At 41.9% G+C, this 24,574-nt stretch overlaps 1 protein-coding gene across 3 annotated transcripts in view; it reads right to left on the bottom strand.

Moving 5' to 3' along the window:
* The window catches only part of DENND4A (DENN domain containing 4A), a 97,771-nt gene that overhangs the window by 28,930 nt on the left and 44,267 nt on the right, over positions 1 to 24,574 (bottom strand). For 2 of the 3 annotated variants that reach the window (XM_075273125.1, XM_075273126.1), the window contains exons 5-14: positions 23,207 to 23,376; positions 19,806 to 20,047; positions 19,448 to 19,514; positions 17,929 to 17,987; positions 15,771 to 15,915; positions 11,797 to 11,972; positions 11,299 to 11,399; positions 10,214 to 10,432; positions 9,579 to 9,724; positions 1,593 to 1,726 (exon numbers count right to left, since the gene is read on the bottom strand). In XM_075273125.1, the coding sequence (XP_075129226.1) occupies positions 1,593 to 1,726; positions 9,579 to 9,724; positions 10,214 to 10,432; positions 11,299 to 11,399; positions 11,797 to 11,972; positions 15,771 to 15,915; positions 17,929 to 17,987; positions 19,448 to 19,514; positions 19,806 to 20,047; positions 23,207 to 23,376 (1,459 nt within the window). Of the gene's footprint in view, positions 1 to 1,592; positions 1,727 to 5,774; positions 5,814 to 9,578; positions 9,725 to 10,213; positions 10,433 to 11,298; positions 11,400 to 11,796; positions 11,973 to 15,770; positions 15,916 to 17,928; positions 17,988 to 19,447; positions 19,515 to 19,805; positions 20,048 to 23,206; positions 23,377 to 24,574 lie in introns of all 3 variants that reach the window. The other variant, XM_075273124.1, reaches the window with a different exon arrangement.

The following is a 24,574-nucleotide window of genomic DNA, read 5'->3' as shown; positions in this document are numbered from 1 at the left end:
CTCAACCGATTTGGCTCAAATTTCAACAAACATAGTTCCTAGACAGGATTGAACGATAGGCTACTTTTCGTCACAATTGCAGACATACGTTTTTGCCAGGACTCCCACAAAACCACAACTCATACCACCAGCTCTGCAATCCCACACACTTTTCAGCATAGCAAGCCACAAACTCCCTATTGCCCTCTCAGGCCTAGCATCTAACCCCAGGCAGGGGAGGAGGCCGAGGCCGGGGTTGCGGGGGTGGGTGCAAAGGGGTCGGGGGGGGGGGGGGGGGAGAAGGGGGGTTGGAAAGGGGACGCAATGACATCTAGACGGGTGAACGGATTTGGCTGAAATTGCGCACATACATACCTTGAACGATAGGCTACATGGAATTCCTGTACACCACCGCAATTCACTCCCGTGACCGGTGCTTTTCACTTTTGAATTCGCTGCAGGACCTTGTAACGTTGTAGGACCTGGGATGACGTCATCCCAGCCCCATCAGCAGCTCACCTGGATGGCTGCCGCTTCTCTATGTGGGCGGAGCTATCGGCCGGCCGGCGTCCACAAGAACATGGTGGCTCTCAGAGGTCCAGAGCAACCTGAACCAGCGCCCGTACTCTGGGGCAGCAAGGAGTGCGTACGCTGCCCTGCCTATGTGGGCTTACCACAGGACAGCAGTGCTCTGCCGCTGGGACAGGGGGTAGCCTGCGCCGCGGTCTGGAACGCCAGTTCGGCCTGCTGTCCCGTGGCGGCTGCGGCCTCTGGACTCTGCATGTCCGTCGGGGATGTCGCCGATGTCTGCTCAGGGCTATCTACAGTGTCATTCGGCCGCAGGAGAAGGGTTGTGACGACAGGAGAGTTAGGGGACTTTGAGAAGGAAGAGGGGTGGGGTGTTGCTGGAGGTTGCCGGTCCAGTGGGGAATGCGGGAGTGGGGGGGGCCTGGGCAGGTAAACCCTCATAGGCACCCCTGTTACATCGGTGCATGTGGAGCCCGGGGTTTGGTGAGGTCGTGGGCACAGGTTGGTGGGGGGGAAAGGTGACACAGGGTCTGGGAGGGGGGGGGGGGGAGGGGTCACTGGGTAGGTAAGACAGAGAAGGGGGGGCATGGGGTGGTGAGAAAAAGGGGGCACGGGGTAGGTAACAGGGGAGAAGTGGGCATGGTGTTGGGGGGGAGGGGACACAGGGCTAGGGGGGAAAAGGGGCACAGGGTGGACACAACACAAAGAAAGAAGCCTGCGCGGCGCTCCAGGTGGGTCGCGCAGGGGGTCAGGGTTCCGCGGACGAAGTCTCGGGTACTGCTAGTCATTCATAATACCAATCACGATATGATCATGATAGTCATTGGTGGCAGAGGACACATGCTTGATGTATACGACATCATCAATGCAGGATCGGTAGCAATGAAGAGATGACAGATTTAATGATAAGAAAAGCTTTTTTTTTTTTTTTTTTTATAACATGAAATTTTTGTATGATTCTGCATTACATATGGAATAAAGAAGTTCACAGAACTTAACTTAACAGTGTAGTATGCCAGAAAATTGGGCAGCACAAGAGACTAGAAAAGATTATGGTTAGACAGATCTATCATGGGAGTGCCTACCTGTATTTCTTTGGGTGTTCCTCCCCATTTGGTAAATGAGGGATCTCAGGAGGTGTAATAAACACTGTGTGCTCACTTCTGTGGGACTCATCCAGCTCAATGAGGCGCATGTCCCCAGACTTGTCCACATCCACCTGAAGGAAAAGAAGCATATGTACAGTTATGCCAATGCTGTGCTGTATATCCACTTGCTTATTATGTCAGCTTTACATATGATGCAATCCATCAGTCTATGAATTACTCATTTTAGATGACAATGTTATGAGCACAGCATACAATGTGACTATGTGGACTGAGAATGAATGACATCCAGCTAAGCAGTTAAGAACACAACAACAAAAAAGGGTCTAAAATAAGTCATTTTGAACAACACAAATTTACCACCACCTAAACTCCCAGAGTGGCTAAAGTATAGTCAATCTATAAGACTTTATCATGGCACATGCAATCTTATTACTGGTCTATATATGAAGATAGCCCATTTCTGTATTTGGTAGGTCTACAAGATGTGAAACACAAATGACCAGACTACACAGAGATTGCTTGTAGTCTGTTCTCATGGAAACACATAGGTCTTCATATAAACATAATAGTAATTGGATCCTCAGAGCTGACTCTCATACTGAACAGAGGAGCCGAGGACACAGAATGCTCCATTTCCTTATGTATAGTTACTGTATATGTAGCTCAGACTGTGGCTGGTCCTGACATGTCTTTATTAGGCATAAAATACCATTTCTGGAGCATCTTCTGCTGTAGTTATGAATAGACTGGCAGCTGAGCATTGCCATTCCACTAGTCAAATTGGGGTGTCCCTACACAGTCCGGTCTAATGGTACAGTATTAGATCACGTAAGGACGCACCCCAACTAGTAACACCCACCTGTCAATTTATTCAAGAACTCCTAAGAGGAATAACAGAGTAATGGCAGGATGCAGAGTTCTAAGATAAGATGATTCAGAATTGGGTAAATGCAAGTGTTTAGTAAAAGAGACATGTCAGGAGAAGTGACAAGTCCTCTATAAGTTCTATCAGTGCTAAGCCCTACACTATTCTAGTTATACTCTGGACTCTATACTTCCATCTCTGTGCAGCCCACAACTCTTCGCATACAGATGGTCCATGTCCTAAAAGAAAGGCTCCAATCCCTCTTCCTAGACAGCAGAAAAAAAAATAAAAAATCAACTGTGGCGGATAGTGCTGGTGGAGGGCACTGTGTGACGCTCAGAAGACCTCACTATACCTCTAGACCGTCCTGATAACAATCCTAGCAATCTGTCTACATGTCATTACAACTAATGCCACCATCTGGCACACATTGTTTGGCATGTTTGATTATATTTCAAGGGTTAAAAGAGAGGTGACTGGAAAAAGATTTAAAAAAATCCGACAAGTTGAGCCTCATTCCCTTCTGATAGTAAACCGTCCACAGGTTCTGCTGCCTTGTAAGTCATGACAGTCTCTGCCAAAAATAAATCTTTTGGCCCGTACAGTATAAGCAATAGGTTTCATCTAGTCAGATAGCTCTAACATGGATTGATCTGCTACCCCAACATTGCCCGGTGGTGCCGAGAACATACAGTTAAATATAATCTCCTCAATACCAGCAAGGTCACCGAGGACACCGATCTATATTTCTGGCATATATTTTCTCTTGCTGTAAAAACTTCTCTGATTAAACACAAAGATTAATTCTCAACCATAAAGCCTTGGAAGATTCTGACATTGCTGTCCAGTGCGGCCAGGCCATAACAAGGTAGTATATGAGATATACAGTCTGCCTGGATCCTCTCCAACTATTAAGGTAAAAGTAACCCTTTACGAATTGTGGGTGGTCTGCTACATTCCAATATTCTATTCGGTAACACTAGCACTAGGCATTGTATAATCTGTATTAATTCCACTTGGAAGGACAGAAGGTGACCCAGTTTTCAGGGAATCCAACATCATGGATTAATCTTCTTAATACTGCGTTGTCTGAAACAATATACCTCACTCCTGCGGCTAACCGGAGTCCAATACATTTACTCTTGTATATAATTGTTAGCTAAGGTTTAACAGGAGAAGCCCTCAGTGGATAAAGGATTTCTGTATCTATTTTAAAGAGGTGCTGTCAGATTTCCTAGGTTTCCTTACCTGACAACAGAATGGATAGAAGGGGAGGCGCTGAACTTAGGGATGTTTGAAGGGGTTCTCCAGGATTAGAAAAACATGGCAGCTTTTGTCTAGGAATAGTATCATACAAAACCTCTTGACATGTGCGGCATTGTTTTTAGCAGAAAAATCGTAGACAATCTCTTTAAATGCTGCCAGGAGTCAGAAAGCCTGAGAGTCCTTCTTCCCCTGTCCATAACGTACAGACTAACAGATTTACTGACAGGAGGGTTGTTACCGACCCAGTGTGTATAACAGGACTACAGGATGGAAATACTGGACTATAACCTGCAGACCAATATCCCAATATCCTATATCTCTCTATCCTATGATGCCATCAGATACATGAACACATGAGACCTGACAGATTCCCTATAGCTTTGCTGCGGTCCTCATGACGGTGGCTACTGGGCTCCTTGAATGTGGCTCCTAGTCAGTTGCTAAAGTGCAGTATGACAAGACGTCGTTGCAGAAATAGAAGTATGTGGAGACCTAAGGTGGTTATACATATTAGAATGACGTGGGCTGAGCCTGTCAATTTCAGCAGAACCATGTGATGTATATGGAGGTGTCCCATCTTTTCTGTAGTCGAAGATGTTAAAGGAAAGTAGGCTGCCGATTCTTTTGTTCTAATTGGAATAAAATCTGCTGCCAGAGGTGTCTATCAGTGGCTTGCTCTCATATCCATATCTCCCCATCCAAGTCAAACGCTTGCTCATCTGAGCCGAGTATGCATATAAATGTAGGAAGGAAGAAGAAATAGTTGTGGATGAATAAACACCTAATGTGTACTACTAGCGTTACTCAATGAGAGTAAAACTAACCTAGTACTAGTAAGCCACTGGCAACCATCAGGTACCTGCTGTAATAATGGAGATCCTAGCCATCTGATTGACTATAGTGACGTATGAAAAGTCACATAAGCAGAACGTGCCATGAAAGACAATCTTACATTCCTTGAAACGTCTATGAAACGCAGACATAATTATCGTCAGACATCTCGGTGAAGCCTAGGTGCTCGGCTACAGGATGTCAGCTTCTATGTACTCATTAAAATGATCAGTAGAAATGAATTACATTGACCTAAATCTGACGGGGAGCGAAATCTAAGCCACAATTACATGCACATTACATTATAGAAATAAAAGAAAGGACCTGCAGCAGCAAAAGCTAATGAAAATGCAGATTCTGAATAAACAACTAAACCACAAGGCTAACTGATGGGAACCCCTTCCCTAAATACGGACTCACTGTCATTCAGCGGGGGTTAAGGGGTTACAGCGACCCTCTGGCTACAAAAATTAAACAAATGCACAGATAAAAGACCTGGTATATTCCTTTTTAATCTTTCTTTCTGTGTGGTTCATCAGATTCTTAGTCCTCTCTTCATTTCTGTAAAACAGCCACTAGCTGTGCCACAAATACAACACAGGTATCGGTCCTGCCATTTGAATCTTCACCCATTAGAAAAATAACAGGGGTCAAAATCAAACTAGTCATTAGTAGAGATGAGCAAATAGTATTCGATCAAATACCTCGCTCCCATAAGAATGCGTGTAAACGGCTGAACACCAAGGGGTTAAGCACAGTGAATATTTGATACGCTTAACCCCTTGGTGTTCGGCCGCTTACACGCATCCTATGAGAGCGAGGTATTAGATTGAATACTATTCACTCAACACTAGTCATTAGCTCTCACCATCAAAGTTTATGGAAATTACCGAATGATCAGAGTACTGCCCCTCATTCCCTAACTCCTATAGACTTCAAAGGAGAAATATATACCCGGCCACCACACAGACATAAGTCAGTATACACAATACAAGCTCAGGAAAAGAATAATGAATGTACAATTCAAGAATACAAGTAATTTCATCTTTCTCTCTTACTTAGATGAAGCTCGCATCACCATATAGATACCATCAACCACGAGCATGCTATGGCAAGTGACTGAAGTACATGCTTTTTATTATTAATAATACAGTACAATAATATTCAGAGCACAATGAAGCACAGACACCACTTACCTTGACCCCTTTTTCTGCACAAGTCCTTTCAGAGAACAGCTTGTTAATGAAAGAGCAAAGTATCAAAATATGGCCCTATCTGCTACTATTCATTATTAGCCGTATTCACACTAGAAGACTGAGAAGTGTGGTTGTGAAATAACCCAGCACATACAATATTTGGAGGTCATTGTGGTTCGTCCCAACAATGGTTTATTACTCAAAATGCAATGGAAAAAGCATATTCTAAAATATGGATACATTTTTGGCTGTATCATTAAAGGGATCCTATCACTCAGACACAATTTTTTCTAGGTACCACGTCGGGATAGCCTTAAGAAGGGCTATTCTTCTCCTACCTTTCATTGTCTTGTCCACGCCGCTGTTCGCCTATAATCCCGATTCTTGTCGGTATGCAAATTAGCTCTCTCTCAGCACTGGGGGCGTCCCCAATGCTGCAAGAGAACTCTCTCCAGCGCCGCCTCCATCTTCTTCAGCAGCATCATCTTCAGCCTCTTCTTCCAGCGGTGGCTTGTAACTTCTAGGCCTGGGGTCTTGGGCAGAGCAGATTGCGCATGCCCACAGGCCATGAGAAAATGTCCGCTTACAATACTGTGCAAGCGGCTATTTTCTCGTGGCCTGTGGGCATGCGCAGTCTGCTCTGCCCAAGGCCTGAGGCCTAGAAGTTACAAGCCACCGCCGGAAGAAGAGGCTGAAGAGGACACTGCTGACAAAGATGGAGGCGGCACTGGAGAGAGTTCTCTAGCAACATTGGGGTCGCCCCCAGTGCTGTCTAAGCGCTGGGGCCCGCCCCCAGTGCTGTGAGTGAGCTCATTTGCATACCGACAAGAACCGGGATTGTAGGTGAACGGTGGCGAAGACAAGAAGACGAAAGGTAGGAAAAGAATAGCCTTTCTTAAGGCTATTCCGACGTGGTAGTTAGAAAAAATTGTGTCTGAGTGATAACATCCCTTTAATCCATTTATGTTATTTAGGAATCATTGCCTCACCAGGGAAAAAATAAATTATAAAATGTATATATATATATATATATATATATATATATATATATATATACACACACACACACACACACACACACACTAGCAGTAGCCCAAATGATGGAGGAAGAATCTGAAATCTTCCACCTTTACCATCGTTTTCAATGTCTCTTGAGCTTTAGGCCACAGGTCAACACATACAGCAACCTCCACATGGCCGTTTGTGACAGGTCTGTCTGCTTTTTTTTTTTTTTTTTTTTTTTAATGGCAGCAAGGTGGTGGGGCTCATTGCAACTGGCACCAAGGAAATCACATAGTTGCCATCTGGACCCCTGCTACATCCTCATTGTGTTTATTCCATATTATGTAACTGACATACTGTGGTTTTACGTTATTGATTTAATAAAGATAGAGTATTAAAAAAAAAAAAAAAAAAAAACCTGCGGATACCACGGAATGTTCCCTAGAGTTAGCTATGGTAGAACCTTATGACATCACGCAGGATATATAAGGAGATGCTGCACTGATATTCCTTTGAGGGTTACAGTTGATGGTGTAAAGTTGCCTGTGTTTGTGAGTAGTGTATGCGCAGTCAGTATGGAAGACGTTGAAGTGTTTCCAGATGAAGTATGGCTTTGCAAGTATGGTGAGGTCTTATTCTTCTGGCCCACCATGGAGATAATAACAAAGAAGGAGGAGGAGGATGAAGAGGTGGATAAGGAAGGAAAGGACATTCTAGACATTGAGAGCATCCATGTAATGATAACACCCGAAAATGATTTGGATGTCAATAAAATATATGAGGACGAAAAAGACTTGGAGGTAATAAAGTCAGAGAATGGAGGCAAAAAAATCTCTGAAAGAAAGACTAATCCATTACTATATCGAGCGAAGGAAGCCTGGCCAAGTCAAGACCCCATTGTGCCACAAAGAAGATGTCTCAGAGCATCAACAACAGAACAGATCAGCAGTGAAAATATATCTGAGACCCAGAATTCACCACCAACACGTCAAGTAAAGGAGGCATGGCCACCAATGGATTCTGCATCACACAGAAGAAGGTGGTTCCCAAACCGTTCCAGGAGGTACACCTATAGCCCCGCAGAAGACCCCCAACCATCGGGATTCTGGAAGGCAATTCTGTGTTGCTGCAATGTGAAGACAATAGAATGAATACGCCAACACTTCAGTCAGTCTTCACCATGGTTGTGTCATCTGATACTTTACCGGCATCCTGATGTAAAGTCTGCCAGGATGACGATATCTGATAAAGATTATATTATTTATTTTAAAAAAATAAATAATTTCTGTTTTATCTTATATATTTTGTAACTCTTCTATTATAGGCACATCGGCCTGGGTATCAATCTGATGAAATATTTTGTGTGGGTTTCCTCTGAGTAATCTGGTTTATTCCTATACTCCAATGATATACCAATAGGGAGTTTAGTTTGGGAACCCCACTGGGGACTGTGATAACAGTGGGACAAATTTATTAAGACTGGCGTCATCTGGGGGAGGGGGGAATGGCAGGTGGAAGTGAAATCCTATGCCAGTCAGGGACTAAAAAAAACCTGAAAAATTTAGGAGACAAAAAATTTTTTAGTTGCTAAACTGTATAATGCTCTTCCCAGTGCCCCCTGCCTGTACACAATCCACTGAGGTTAAGCTGTGTGTTTACAGAGAGAGATAACAGACCTGGCTGAGATAAGGCTGCTGCAAGAGCAGTGTAATATAGTATGTGAACATAAATTCATAACAGTAGTGAAGCCATGTCATTTATCGGGATAAAAAGTAGCTTATGTTTTAATCAAACTATCTATGTGCCAAATTCCACTCAAATCCGTTCAGCCATTTTTGCCTGATTGAGGCACAAACTTTTACATTTATAATATTAAGTATTAAGTAGGATAATATTAAGTAGGATAGGATAGACATATATATATATATATATATATATATATATATATATATATATATATATATATATATATATATATATATACACACACACACACACACACTATATATGTCTGCATGTAGACTGGAGTATAAATGATAAATGGCACAGAAGTACCCTGTCTCACAATGGCTTTATGGCTACAGTACAGTCCTTACATTATATTTGATGTGTGGGTATAAAAAGTAAAGCTGCTATAGTTTTTTTTTTTTTTTTTTAATGGGTTTTCTGGGACTTTAAGATAGAGAGATGGATAGATGGATAGATGGATAGATGGATAGATGGATAGATGGATAGATGGATAGATGGATAGATGGATAGATGGATAGATGGATAGATGGATAGATGGATAGATGGATAGATGGATAGATAGATAGATAGATAGACAGACTAGAATGTCTGTCACACATCACTGGCGAGAACACGTGGCCCCTTCAGTCTGCTGATCAATAAAGAGTGCTAATCTGATATTAAAGGCCTGTCCTCATGATGGGCCATCAATATCAAATTCCCAGAATATCACTTGATATAATGGGAAACGAGACTGATATACCACTGTAAGGTGCATATAACAAATCCTACCTGAGAAGATGACTGAAAATTTACGACTTTGTGTAAAAAAACAAAACAAAAAAAGCCCAACAACAATACAATATAGTTACGACAAAGCTTTCCAACCTCAAGAAGCGTTGGCAGATCTCTAGGATATGTATTCACTTTGTCGCTGGTGGTGGTACAACTGATCCAGATTAACAGAGGTCTTGGAGGTCAGATTCTGACACTCATCCTAATGTTTTGACATATCTTAGTGATGGGAATACTAATAGAGAGAATGTAGAGCTTTACTGTGCGTAAATTACATACCTTCTCAACACAGTCATCAAAGAAGGCCAAGCTGGCATCCTTATCACTAACAAATGAGCACTCCTCTATAAAACGGATAAACATCTGCGTTTTAGTCATCATGTTGTAGAACTTGTGGTGGGAACGATCACGGCTCTTTAAAAAACCTATGAAAGAAAAGAACAGGCTATATTTATACTCCACATACTGGACTGATCCCAAGAATCTGTGAAGAGGTTTATTCATTTATAGGGAGATTAGACACAGTGCAGATGTGGTGCAACTAAAACCCCATTACCTCTACAACAGAAAAAAAAAAAAAACAACAAAAAAAAAACAACACACATGCGATTTTGCTGCGGTTTTTACAGGTGCAAAATAAATGTATTTTACCTGTAAATACAGAAACCAAAAATATTAGACAACAAACAATATACAGCAGCTGCTATTGCTATTCCCAAAGAGGATATCCTGAGTGGCAAACCTAGGAAAGAGGACGAATACTTATACATATTTACCATTTCAGAAATCTGAGCGAGCACGGTTTTGACTGCGTCATAACTAACAAATATAATAACAAATGACTTCATAAAACAGACGGATGTCTTAAGGTCTCTCCATAAAGAAAAAATATCCATGCATTGTTATTCTGTTACCTTGAAGCTCAAATAGGGAGCTGGCGTCTGTGGCCGTCTCAGAGGGGGCCTGTGTGATTGGCCGAAGGTAAACTCTGTAGCCTTTCAAAATGGATGCCATGAAGCATAAGAAGGCTTCTTGGATTTCCATATCTAGCTGATGGAGTTTCTTTCCTGAATTGAAGTCGTAGTCATTCATAGCCAGTTCAAGCAGAGCATCCTCCCTAGGTCTTTGCTGTACTGCGAGGAAAAATATAAATTTATCAATCTACTCAATTTACACAGATTTATATATCATGTTCACAATGCCTCCCAAACCAACAGTAGTGCCATATAGGAGCCTTTAATAGGAATAGGATCATACCTGTGTGGCCAAAAAAGTATGAGGCAATGAGGAGATAAACATCTTTCGATGTGCATGGACATCAGCCTACGAGCACATCGGGGGCAGGGCCTGATTTGCCAAATTTGCCTACAGACAGATGTGATGCAGACATATGGCTGAAAATATCTATCATGCCTAAAGGAACGATGTTGGGCTACAATATGAAAGGAGAGTCGGAGTACCTATGAATGTCTGCAGGCAAATCTGGAAATCGGTTAAAATAACCCCTGCTTATAGTCAATGGGGTCCCCCTGGGCTCTGTTTGAATCTGCTATTTTTGTGGACCATTTCTTGTCCTCTGGCAGACTGGAAGAATGGAACCCATGCAGAGGTGAACCGAGACTTCTATGTATTAAGATTACATGTTCCCTGTACATTTACAAATCCTCTGCAAGGCAGAGATTAACATGTACTAGATTTTCCCAAATTTAGCATATTGTGCACTCAGTATATATGTACAGGATTTATTGTAATGAAGCAGTTAATCCCTGACGTGTGCACAGTTCTTTGCTGGTGCCAGGTACAGGCAAATGTATTTATGATATGCAGCTTTTCTTCTCCTGCCTCCCACCTCTCCCGTTATGACTGACAGGTCCTCCCTAGCAGTGCTGCTAATGGCCAATCTTCAGTGGTGAATGGGAGGAGGAACGTAGCTGCATATCATGAATATATCATAACCAACACAGAAGAATATTAGATTGGACATGTATTATACACTTACACTCTGCCAGTTGCTGATACAGGTTGCTGAGTGTATTGAGGAGATTCTTACAGGCCTTTTTAGGAAGGATCTTCCAGCTGACATTCCTTTTACACTCTGACCTGTAAAATTACAATCAGAAACACAGTCAGAAATATTAGGGCAGAACCAGAGAGGCACAAACAATTCTAAGCACATAGAAACAAACATCACATATTCAATTTCTCATTCTCACAGATTATGTTTTCGTGCAGGGATCTCGATGATCTTGTAATGTAACGGCTTCAGATAAAGCACAGTGCACACATCATTTATACACTACTGAAGGTTACTGAATAATAAAGTGAAGCCTCTAGTTAGCACTTCAGAATGAATCCATAATCCACAATGACTCTGTATTGAGTCCTCATTCTATAACATGGCTCTGGTCCGCTCCTGTGAGAGGGATTCATGTATTCCAAATAACATGACAATCTCCTTTTGTTGTAGTACAGCAAGTTCTAATGAAGGAAAACTTACTGAGAGATGGTGTTGGTATCTAGGTCAACGCAGCTCACATCCGGAGGGGGCTCATACAAATCAAAGTAGCGAGAATCAATTCCCACAATGAAAGGACATGGGGCACTCAGCACGTCCGCCAGGGCCAAAGGGCAAAGAGGAATGTATGGGCATGGCCAGTGGAAGGGGAAAATCATCTTTGGGAAAACAAAAATAACAAAAAAGAAGAGAAAATGTTTTTGTTACTGCTTATCTAGTTATTGTATTGTCATCTGCATAGCAATGGGAAAGAGAGACAACATGCCAACAATTCATAGCTAGACTTCTCTGAATGTGAAGCTAAAATGCACGTACAATACCTGTACTCTGTAATATCAGTGAACCATTGTGGGTATATATAACAAAGTAGATTTGTTGGTGACCACGATCATAACTGGGCTGCATACAGTTTCCGAGTAGGGCGCATGTATGACACCACTTCATTTCAAGCTTTCTATTATTTTGGGTTTGAGTGGTGAGCTTGGAGTCCTTCTAGTGATCACAGGGGTCTCAAACTAGTAGACGCCTTATCAATGTTGTTTTTAATAAGACCCCTTTAACTGCATCTGCAGATCAACATGGTCTTTTAATGTGATGTTCTTGCTGATGTTTAACATGTTTTACCTGGCGAAAACACATGGCCAGAAATTTACACAAAATGTGCTTTAATGTGTATCCCCCACCCCCTCCCCAAAAATACATCTGTGTTACGGTCATCTGACTGCAGCCTCGAGCTGGAAATACACATGTGATTTTGGTTGGCAGGATTATGTTATATAGCTTTATTTAGAACATTTCACCTCCCATGATATGGACCTAGTTAGTGAATAAGCAGACAGGACATGCATTGAAGATAAACCAGATGAACAGATGAAAGACATAATGCAGGAATGTGGCAGAAGGGTGGGGGGTGTCTTGTGTAAATTAATTGCCGACAAATGCTAACTGAGTGATAAATGTGGGCAATAATTGGGAATAAACTTTATTAGGAATCTTCATTGATGATATTTCCTTTCCATTTAAGGCTGGCCATATACATGAGACCATATAATCATATAAAGCATCTGAGGGCTGGCCAATTCTCACCCAACAGCAAATGTTAAGGAATAGATGGGTCAGGCATCCTTGGTTTCACCATGCCTGTTCTCACAGAGACGTGCCACCACCTCCACTCTACCTATTAAAAATACAAGCATGCTCAGCCGAGCCCATGGTGCATGTGTTTATTGGGAAATCTGGAGAGATAGCCATCTTGTGACCAATAAGTGTGACGCTAGGTCCACACCAGCATTCAGGTCTCTGTTCTGTAGTTCTGTCAGAGCGGGTCCGGCCATGAGCGGCGGTGAGCATTTTATGCTCTCCGCCGCGAAACCGTTTTTTTTAAATCGGACACAGAGTACTGCATGTCCGACTCTGTGTCCGATTTAAAAAAAACGGTTTCGCGGCGGAGAGCATAAAACGCTCACCGCCGCAAATCTTTCAAACCCATTCAAATGAATGGGTGAGAAAGAGTACTGCAGGTTTCCGTCTCCTGCCTCTGTTTTGTGCAGAAAACGGAAACCTGCAGAACGGAGACCGGGCGCAGATGTGAATGAGCCCTTAATGGTTTGTTTTTGTCAATGAATAAAATGAAGTGAATTAACAAAAGAGAAATCTAAATCCAATCAATATTTGGTGTGACCTCCCTTATTCTTCCAAACAGCATCAGTTCTTCTCTGTACATCTGCATATGGTTCTTGAAGGACCTCAGTAGGGAGATTGTTCCAGACAACTTGGAGAACTAAGCACAGATCTTCTGTGGATGTAGGCTTGTTCCAATCCTTCAGTCCCTTCATGTAATCCCAGACAGACTGGATGATGCGGAGATGAGGGCTTTGTGGGGGGGCATAGCATCACTTACAGGACTCCTCCTGTACAGAGCGGTCACACCAAATTTTGACGGGATTTCGATTTCTGTTTTGTTCATTCACTTCATTTTGATAATTGATGAAAATAAACCATTAACATTTGCACTTCTAAAAGCATTCTTACTTTGCAGCATTTTTCCCATTCCTGCCTAAAATATATGCACAACATAGCCTCTCATGTGTATGGCAAGTCTTACAGTATCAAGACAGTGGTGACTTCCCACAAGACAGTCACCTGATGCCTAATATAATGTAAGAGAGCCCAGTAAAGAACGTGTGTAACCTTTAAGGTGGGGTAGTCTTACTCTGCTTGGACAGCACACTGCTACGGAAGAATATAGAGCTGATCTGGATACAAACCTCTCCAATAGTTAAATCTCAATGCATCATACATAAGTATCCTGTCTCAATGAATATTTCCCTTTTCCAGGCACATGGCAATGTGTCACAGTTACAGGTTTTAAGCAATGGATATTCTTCTGGCTCATTGCGACTGGCTGTGATTTACATGAACTCTCTGCAATATGCTCCTGCATGAGAAGTAGAATGGCGAAGCAGTGATAAGCTCCTCCGCCATATGCCTCATTCGCGCATACTTTACAGGCTGGCTCAGAAATACGGCATTTGGATTCAGGCCAGTAACAAGAGCCTGAGAGCAGCCAGTTAATGCGATGTAAATGAGGCCATAGAGTATCTCAATCTGCTTCTAACATTACTATGCAGGCACTGCAAGAAATACCTGTGGGATCACAAGCTGCATACTATAAGGATACTTACACTGGAATAAGGCGCTGGAACAATCATGCAGAAAACCATGCTATTTACTATGCCATGCAAAGCAAAAGCAACAGACATAAGAGGCAACTGAGATTATGCCAGTCCCTGAATCTGCACTGGATATAAATCACACTGGGCATGTAGAGGCAACTATGTCATACATGGGTCATTTCACTCAGCCCACGTATACAGGAGTATTTTGGTAACCCCCTACTACCACTCCATTTATAAGCACAGTACTATGGCTATCTCTAGAACTACCATTGAAGTGAAAGGGAGAGGGATGCATCCTGTAAAGCAGAGCCACATCTATATGCTGGGTGCTTTGACAATGGGGGCAAAACACCCCACCTGTTGTCAGGATCGGTGGAGATCCAATAAGTCAGACCCCCCACTGATCATCTATCTATCTGATATTCTGTGGACAGAGGATTAATAAGTCTTATGCCATAATTCTTTTAAGAATTGCATACCAATTCACTGATCCATCCTGATGCCTGAATGTGAAATGAAAATGTCCTATCATGAAGGGTCTGTGTGCGCTGCGTTGACGATAAACAATCAATGCCATCGTACATAGACATTGTTTCTATCTTCTATGTGGAGATGTGATCTCCTGAAGACTGGCACCCTAATGTAGTATCCTGTGGATTCTGGTAATACTTCCTGCTCTGACTGACTTTTTTTTTTTTTTTGTAGATTGTGAGCCCCACATAGAACTCACATTATACATTTTTCCCTATCAGTATGTCTTTGGAATATGGGATGGAAATTCCACACAAACACGGGGAGAACATAAAAACTCCTTGCAGATGGTTTTTTGCCCTTGGCAAGATTCGAGCCGAGGACTCCAGCGCTGCAAGGCTGCAGTGCTAACCACGGAGCCACCACGTGGCCCCCTCCTGCTCTGACTTTTGTCAGGTGTAATGCAGTCATGGAGACTTTGCGAAAATCCTTATCACCCAATACACTGCAGTCCTTCCATGTACACATATCTTCCCACTGTTCCACAGCTCTGCAGTGAGCCAATATTGTTGGGTTTGATCACTGGGATCTACAAAGTCCCGATGAGAACACTGCACATGACAGAAAGGGACATCAGGATCTCCCAGGAGAAAAGCCTTAGGCCTTAGCCCAGTAATTGTCTTCTGCAGGTCTCCCTTAAACCACTATCCAGATGAGACTTGGGGAAAAATAAAATGAAGTCATTCTCTTTCTAAGGTTGCAGAAAAAGATACCTTTAAAGGTTTTTGAGTAATAAAAGCCACTTACAGAGACCAAAGCTTCCGTGACACTGGTGAGAACAGACGGCCGTAAGGAATGGATGAGAATCTTGTGTTCTGTGACGGCAAAGACTAAGAGAGTGACGGCGTTCTCAGGGCCCAGATTCTGCAGTAGTGTGGAAAACTTCCCTCCACTGTCAAGACAAAGGTTTGTTTAAAGGAGACACAACACAATAATACATGATCACACTTCATACAGTATATAATATATATACACACACATACACACAGACATATGCAAACCACAAATGTTGTTAAACAAGTACCACATTTTCATCTAAACCATAGCAAGTAACATACAGGCTTTACATATGTTCTAAGTACTTTCATCATAGACTACAAAGAGGAGGCTGTCAGAAAACTACCCTCATGAGATCAGCAAGATCCCTGGTATCTGACCTCTCCTATAAGCCAAATGGTGCAATATTTTTCATTTCATTTGGGATGAAAGCAGTGCACATCTGTCCCTGTAATATTCTACCCCTACATAGTATAACATATTCAGGTGACAAATCTGCTTTACAAGAAAAAATAAAGAAATCAGGTGTTAATAAAGTCACAGAGTTGTTCCAAATCTATTCAGCTATCTGATAAATATGATCATCTCTCTGGGAAAGACCCCTGAATGGCAGATATGCATAGGGATCTTATGACAGGAGTAGTAAAAGCCCAAGGCCGTGTTCACACAGCTTTGTACCCCAGTAGATATTGCTATATAAATATAAATAGTTTTTAAATCTGCGACAAATCCCTCCAGATTTTTGCCTTGTATTAGAAATAGGTTCTCTGAAAAAAGACAGAAAAGGCTGCTCAATGAGTTGTATGTACTGGAGACTAAAAGAGTTGTCCGAAGACTTAAACGTATCTAAGTTTAAGTGTCTAATGAGTAGGGGGGACGGATCGCTGGGACCTCCAACAATCACAAAAGAGTGGAGGATGAGCATGTATACTGTAGCTCTATTCATCTCTATGGGCTGCTGAAGATGACCAATAGTGTAATTGACCAAGAGAATGGAACAGTGGGGCCCCTGTAGCCATGATAACTAAGCTATCAGCAGTTGGGCTCAAGTATATTGTATAGGATATAACTTTAAGGGTATGTTCACATGGCGGAATGTGGCGCAGATTTTGAGGCAGATCTTGCCACTGATTCCATTACATAAAAAAAAAAGTGACAAAATGAGTTCTACCTTTTGCTCCCCCACCTGGACTCCAGTATGTACTGGCTGTAGCGGGGACCGAACTCACTGCTATGATAATAGTGACAGGCTGCGGCAGTCACATGTCACGTTGCGGGGTGTAACAAGCATCGACACAGGAGCAACGTGGAGTTGGAAAACTCTGTTAATACTCCAAGGCCTTTGCATGACCTTGTATCTCCATTAATAAGCAATGTCGGCTCTGCTACATTGTCATCCAGTGTATGTAGAAACATTGATTGAGATGTACATACCAGTACACAAGAAGGTCAGGGTTTCTATTCAATGGCAAATGTTTTGTTCTATCCCCTACTGTGTTTGTGCACAATGTTCGACCCAGGTTAAAGTCCTGTTTAGGCTATAGTACCGACCGTCTCTATCATAACTATACAAATGACTTGGCAAAATCTATAGAGAAAAAGGAACTAGGAACTAAATCAACAAGGGTCAATGCAGCTAAGTAAGTAATTAAATGGGAGATGCGCGGCTTCTGTAATATGCCAGTGAAGGTCGTGGGACCCTGCCAGGAATGACAAGCTACCAGAACAAAAAAAAGATAATTATTCAACACTAATTAATTTTCCAGTAATTAAATGTAAATGTTGCCGTTATTATGCAGCGATGGAGAGTGACAAATCGCCGTCCTTTCAATTTATCCCTGTTGCACTAATGAACGTTTGGTTTATAGTCCTCGGCTGGTCGTAGTGCTGTATCCCGTGACACGCTGGAAGGAGAGAGACGTCGCACTGCGGGGGAAGAGAGGTTGCTAAAGTAACCAAACTCCAACTGCGCCGGGAGGCTTACAAAACATGGCCGTCACATGACAGCACCCATCAGAATCAATTAGCTTTAGTGGTGCAGTATTATGCAATGCTAATCCACAGGAAGCTGGAAACCTACTCGTGCACCTGTATGTGTCTGAGCTGGCGCAGAATGATGTGTACTTGCCTCAGTGGAAGCGGTGAGGACACAGGTTGGCTCAGGATCAGGGTATCGTGCGGGGACAGCTATTCGAAAAGACAGCAAATTGTGTTTGATCAGCAGAGCAAAAGGACTGGATTTACATGAGAGGAGAAACATACAGGGCAAGCAGCACAATAAACACTTATTATTATAATTATCATTGCAACATCAGGAAGCCCTGCTGCAAAAACAAACTGCCCAATCTACCTAGAAATCCATCACAGATATTACAGCTCAATTTATTCTCCTCAAAACACGTATCACGTCGTGGAAAGAGATACATGACACAGTTATTTAGAGGGAACTCCTTATAGACCTGTGGTTTAGGGTCTCAAACCTGCCAATGATAAGCCTGTCCATCACAGGGGTTGGGTAGATAAAGAAATAAATGCTCTACAACTTAGGCTAAATTCACATTAGCATCAGCTATCCTTTGTCTAAAGACCAGAACAACAGATGGGAGGACCTCTAAAATAGCAATTACACAGGGAGACTGTCAGCCCCATTGACTATAATGGGGTTCATTGGTGTAAGACTGGACGAAAAAGCTATGTGTGCAACAAAATCTTCTGCAGAGACTCCGCTGCCAAAGTAAACGTAGCCTTAGTAAGAAATCGTACGTTCTCATCAGAATAATCTCTGATGCGCCCATCGCCTGCAAATTTCTCTATTGGAACGGGGGCAGTGCGTTGCAGTCTCACTGTGCATATGCTACTCATGGCATACTTGCACAGTAAAACAAAGGTCTTCTAATGAGAAATGCCCAGGCATCAATAGCACTTTTCTCAGTAATTTTTAGGGCATTCTTTTCTATATATCAAGTCAGAGATGGAGCGTCTCACCATAGAAAGGTTTTAGTTGATTATGGTCAGAAAGAAAAAAACAAATCCACCATTTTTCAATGTTGTTGCGTGAAACACGAAATATTCCAAAAATCAAATTTCAAGAGCCCGAAAAATCGTACAGTCTAAACATACAGGCAAGAATACTGAGTGGTCTAAGCAACCAGACATATTTCACCTATCACATAGATAGGAAATACATTTCCACTGTGGGACATCTCCCAGCTCAGCAAGTTATACCCGAACCATATGATAGAGAATAACTTGCATATCGGTGAGGGAATGACAACCAATCAGGACAGTGGGGAAGATCTGTCCCCCATTCTGAACAGGGTGGTGGTTGGACAGACATAGACAATTCTATTCTTTTCAAAGGGGGCGCCAGAAGTAACCGAGCACTGAGCTTCAGCTTTCTCTGCCACTCCCATTGAAATGAATGGAGAGGTGCATGCTCTTCCCAACCACCACTCCATTAAGGAGAACAAAACTCCCTGATGCTCTTGATCAGCAAGTTATTGGGAAATGGGAGTCCGACCTGCTAAGACAGAATACCCCATTAACTTAAAGTACATTTATACATGTAGTTATCTATGCCAAAACAGGAATAAATGTAAGGATTTTCTAAGATTTTAGTCCATACAAGTATATAGCCATAGATTTACCTGTACCAATATTCTTGGCCTCTGTGGTGAAGGGAAAGGAACTTTGTGCATGAAGTGACAGATGTGTCTGGATAAAAGACCAAAAACGGAAAATTAAAGTCACAAATTAAAAAAAAGCAAACAGAAAAATCTTGCAAGAACCATTTTTTTGACTGAAGGTGTATAGTGAATTAAATACACAAATGCAGGACAAAAGCTATGGACAGAGAAGGCCTGAAAGAGGATATTCAGCTCATATACGGTAAGGCACAGGGTGACACGAGAAGTCAGGCTGCTCAGAACAGCGTGTATTCATGTGAGCAGACGGAACAAGACAATAGACGTGAATTATTTACGGCCACCAGTAAGGATAACTTACTTCTCTATTGGGAGCACATGAGGTCCAGAGATGGAATAGCGATAGAGGAAAGTGAGAAATTTCTTGAACGCATCAAAGAAAGGCCAGTGAGAGAGAAGACAGATGCACTTGCTGACATGGATGCTTTTAGAGGCCTCCAGCCTTCCCTCCACATTGTTTGCCAGTCCTAATTGTGCCTTCTGCTTTTCTGTCAGCTGCTCGTGGCCGTATGGCTCATAGAACTGTATGGCCGCTCCGTACACCTGCAAGTAATGCAATTTGTGAAAACCACACCATAAAAAGTGACAAGCCACAATAACAGGAATCAATGATAGGTTTCGCATTGGCTGTGATATAGCCACATGTTAGTGTCCATATTACCTCTGTGATATATAGGGTTATATGATAGAGAAGAAAAGCTGAGCTCTGTGATATATAGGATTATATGATAGAGAAGAAAAGCTGAGCTCTGTGATATATAGGGTTATATGATAGAGGAGAGAATCTGAGCTCTGTGATATTTAGGGTTATATGATAGAGGAGAGAAGCTGAGCTCTGTGATATATAGGGTTATATGATAGAGGAGAGAAGCTGAGCTCTGTGATATATAGGGTTATATGATAGAGGGAGAGAAGCTGAGCTCTGTGATATATAGGGTTATATGATAGAGGAGAGAAGCTGAGCTCTGTGATATATAGGGTTATATGATAGAGGAGAGAAGCTGAGCTCTGTGATATATAGGGTTATATGATAGAGAAGAAAAGCTGAGCTCTGTGATATATAGGGTTATATGATAGAGGAGAGAATCTGAGCTCTGTGATATTTAGGGTTATATGATAGAGGGAGAGAAGCTGAGCTCTGTGATATATAGGATTATATGATAGAGGGAGAGAAGCTGAGCTCTGTGATATATAGGGTTATATGATAGAGGAGAGAAGCTGAGCTCTGTGATATATAGGGTTATATGATAGAGGAGAGAAGCTGAGCTCTGTGATATATAGGGTTATATGATAGAGGAGAGAAGCTGAGCTCTGTGATATATAGGGTTATATGATAGAGGAGAGAAGCTGAGCTCTGTGATATATAGGGTTATATGATAGAGAAGAAAAGCTGAGCTCTGTGATATATAGGGTTATATGATAGAGGAGAGAATCTGAGCTCTGTGATATTTAGGGTTATATGATAGAGGGAGAGAAGCTGAGCTCTGTGATATATAGGATTATATGATAGAGGGAGAGAAGCTGAGCTCTGTGATATATAGGGTTATATGATAGAGGAGAGAAGCTGAGCTCTGTGATATATAGGGTTATATGATAGAGGAGAGAAGCTGAGCTCTGTGATATATAGGGTTATATGATAGAGAGAGAGAAGCTGAGCTCTGTGATATACAGTATAGGATTATATGATAGAGGGAGAGAAGTGGAGCTCTGTGACATATAGGGTTATATGATAGAGGGAGAGAAGCTAAGCTCTGTGATATATAGGGTTATATGATAGAGGAGAGAAGCTGAGCTCTGTGATATACAGTATAGGATTATATGATAGAGGGAGAGAAGTGGAGCTCTGTGATATTTAGGGTTATATGATAGAGGAGAGAAGCTGAGCTCTGTGATATATAGGGTTATATGATAGAGGAGAGAAGCTGAGCTCTGTGATATATAGGGTTATATGATAGAGAGAGAGAAGCTGAGCTCTGTGATATACAGTATAGGATTATATGATAGAGGGAGAGAAGTGGAGCTCTGTGATATATAGGGTTATATGATAGAGGGAGAGAAGCTAAGCTCTGTGATATATAGGGTTATATGATAGAGAGAGAGAAGCTGATCTCTGTGATATATATAGGGTTATATGATAGAGGAGAGAAGCTGAGCTCTATGATATATAGGGTTATATGATAGAGGAGAGAAGCTGAGCTCTGTGATATATAGGGTTATATGATAGAGGAGAGAAGCTGAGCTCTGTGATATATAGGGTTATATGATAGAGGGAGAGAAGCTGAGCTCTGTGATATATAGGGTTATATGATAGAGGAGAGAAGCTGAGCTCTGTGATATATATAGGGTTATATGATAGAGGAGAGAAGCTGAGCTCTGTGATATATAGGGTTATATGATAGAGGAGAGAAGCTGAGCTCTGTGATATATAGGGTTATATGATAGAGGGAGAGAAGCTGAGCTCTATGATATATAGGGTTATATGATAGAGGAGAGAAGCTGAGCTCTGTGATATATAGGGTTATATGATAGAGGAGAGAAGCTGAGCTCTGTGATATATAGGGTTATATGATAGAGGGAGAGAAGCTGAGCTCTGTGATATATAGGGTTATATGATAGAGGAGAGAAGCTGAGCTCTGTGATATATATAGGGTTATATGATAGAGGGGAGAAGCTGAGCTCTGTGATATATATAGGGTTATATAAGAGGAGAGAAGCTGAGCTCTGTGATATATATAGGGTTATGTGATAGAGGAGAGAAGCTGAGCTCTGTGATATATAGGGTTATATGATAGAGGAGAGATGCTGATCTCTGTGATATATAGGTTTATATGATAGAGGAGAGAAGCTGATCTCTGTAATATATATAGGGTTATATGATAGAGGAGAGAAACTGAGCTCTGTGATATATAGGGTTATATGATAGAGGGGAGAAGCTGAGCTGTGTGATATATAGGGTTATATGATAGAGGGAGAAAAGCTGAGCTCTGTGATATATAGGGTTATATGATAGAGGAGAGGAGCTGAGCTCTGTGATATACAGTATAGGATTATATGATAGAGGGAGAGAAGTGGAGCTCTGTGATATACAGTATAGGATTATATGATAGAGGAGAGAAGCTGATCTCTGTGATATATATAGGGTTATATGATAGAGGAGAGAAGCTGAGCTCTGTGATATATAGGGTTATATGATAGAGAGAGAAGCTGATCTCTGTGATATATATAGGGTTATGTGATAGAGGAGAGAAGCTGATCTCTGTGATATATATAGGGTTATATGATAGAGGGAGAGAAGCTGAGCTCTGTGATATACAGTATAGGATTATATGATAGAGGAGAGAAGCTGAGCTCTGATATACAGTATAGGATTATATGATAGAGGAGAGAAGCTCCACATTAAACCCCATTAATAAACATAGTTGTACTGAATATGTAGGTCCCTATTTCCTCCAATTCTTCAATCTAGTAGCCCCGTGCATTTCACAATGTCCTTCTATGTGGGACATGAGGTAATAATGTCAGAATACACCTATATACAAATCAAAAACTATAGCAAAAGATGCATTCATACACTAATAAATGACTTTAAACTATATGATTGTCCGCCTATACAGAGGCATCACCGAATGAAACAGGAAGAAGAGCTGTAAGCCAGTAAATATATACATGTGTGCTGGTACTCAAAGTCCTAAAGTCTTGTACCTTTTCAGCGGATGCCCCAGTTAAAACAAAGGTAGAAAAAACTGGAAGCGGATAATTACTGTTGGACGGCCAGCACTCTATTGTCGCCCCCATGGGCAAGCAGAAGAGAGGCACAGACTCAGGCAAAGGAAACGACTCGTAATCCTCTTCTGGATATCTGCATATTAAACCTGTACAAAGAGAAAAGTGCAGATTATATTAAAGGAATTATAGCTTAATAAGAAATTTCCATCAATTATTGGTAGCGTAGACTGAACCATCTGTCAATATAGCAGTCAGAAAGGAAGGCCAATGGCAAGACAAACCAAAAACTGCACTATATGAGGCTGATCCTAATAATATGTGAGCTTACAGGAGATTTGCATGTGCAGACTCTGCTCAATATAAGATTGGTATCACGCTGGAACATCCTTATCGGAAATGGGACAAGCCTCATCAGAAAAGGGGTGTAGCTTAAAAATGTTGCCACATGCAATAGATGTAGCTAGTCTGAGTAGCTGAGCGCACACCAGATTTATCAAATAAGGCTACATCTGCATTGTAGTTTTTGTGCAATGACTTTGTTGTGGCGTACATCCAAAATCACGGGGGAAAAAAGGTCAGCAAATCTTTTTTTTTTCAGTTTTGAGACATGGACACCTGACAGATCCGATTATAGTAAATGGCATCTGTCAGACTAGAATGATGGAAAGGCCAACGCTAGTGTGAACCTGGCGGAAGACTTTTAAAAGGTTGCAAAAATCATCGCAATCTCACTCCAGTAAGGAGGCAACACCGGAAATGTAGAAACATCTTAGTACATAAGCATTAGACTTATAGATGCGCCAAATTTATCAAACATCATGTGACCATTGATATACTTAACTTAAAGTATGCCGATGCAGAATCCAGAAAAACGGACTTTAATCATTTCCCTCATGATAAATCTCACCCACCGCCTACAGAAGAGAACTCTGGTTTGGTAGGTACTAGAGATGAGCGAGTACTGTTCAGATCAGCCGATCCGAACAGCACGCTCCATAGAAATGAATGGATGCACCTGGTACTTCCGTTTTGACGGCGGCCGGCCACTTAACCCCCGCGTGCCGGCCACGTCCATTCATTTCTATGCGAGCGTGCTGTTCGGATCGGCTGATCCGAACAGTACTCGCTCATCTCTAGTAGGTACCCATAGGGCGACTATAGGTGACATTAAAGTGGCAGTCACCTATAGAGAAGTTTAGCTAAGCCGATATAATACTCAGATCTCTGGGAAAGCTGGAAGAAAACATCTCTGAGCAGCTCCAAAGCTAGACGACTGAGTATCACAGTGTTCTGTATAAAGCACTATAGTGGAGTCTAAGTAACACATAACTAGATACAAGATGT

This window comes from Leptodactylus fuscus, chromosome 5, assembly GCF_031893055.1.
Source record: "Leptodactylus fuscus isolate aLepFus1 chromosome 5, aLepFus1.hap2, whole genome shotgun sequence".
Classification (NCBI taxonomy): domain Eukaryota; kingdom Metazoa; phylum Chordata; class Amphibia; order Anura; family Leptodactylidae; genus Leptodactylus; species Leptodactylus fuscus.
The sequence above is the reverse complement of the archived record's forward strand: the minus strand, read 5'-3'. Positions and strand labels throughout refer to the sequence as shown.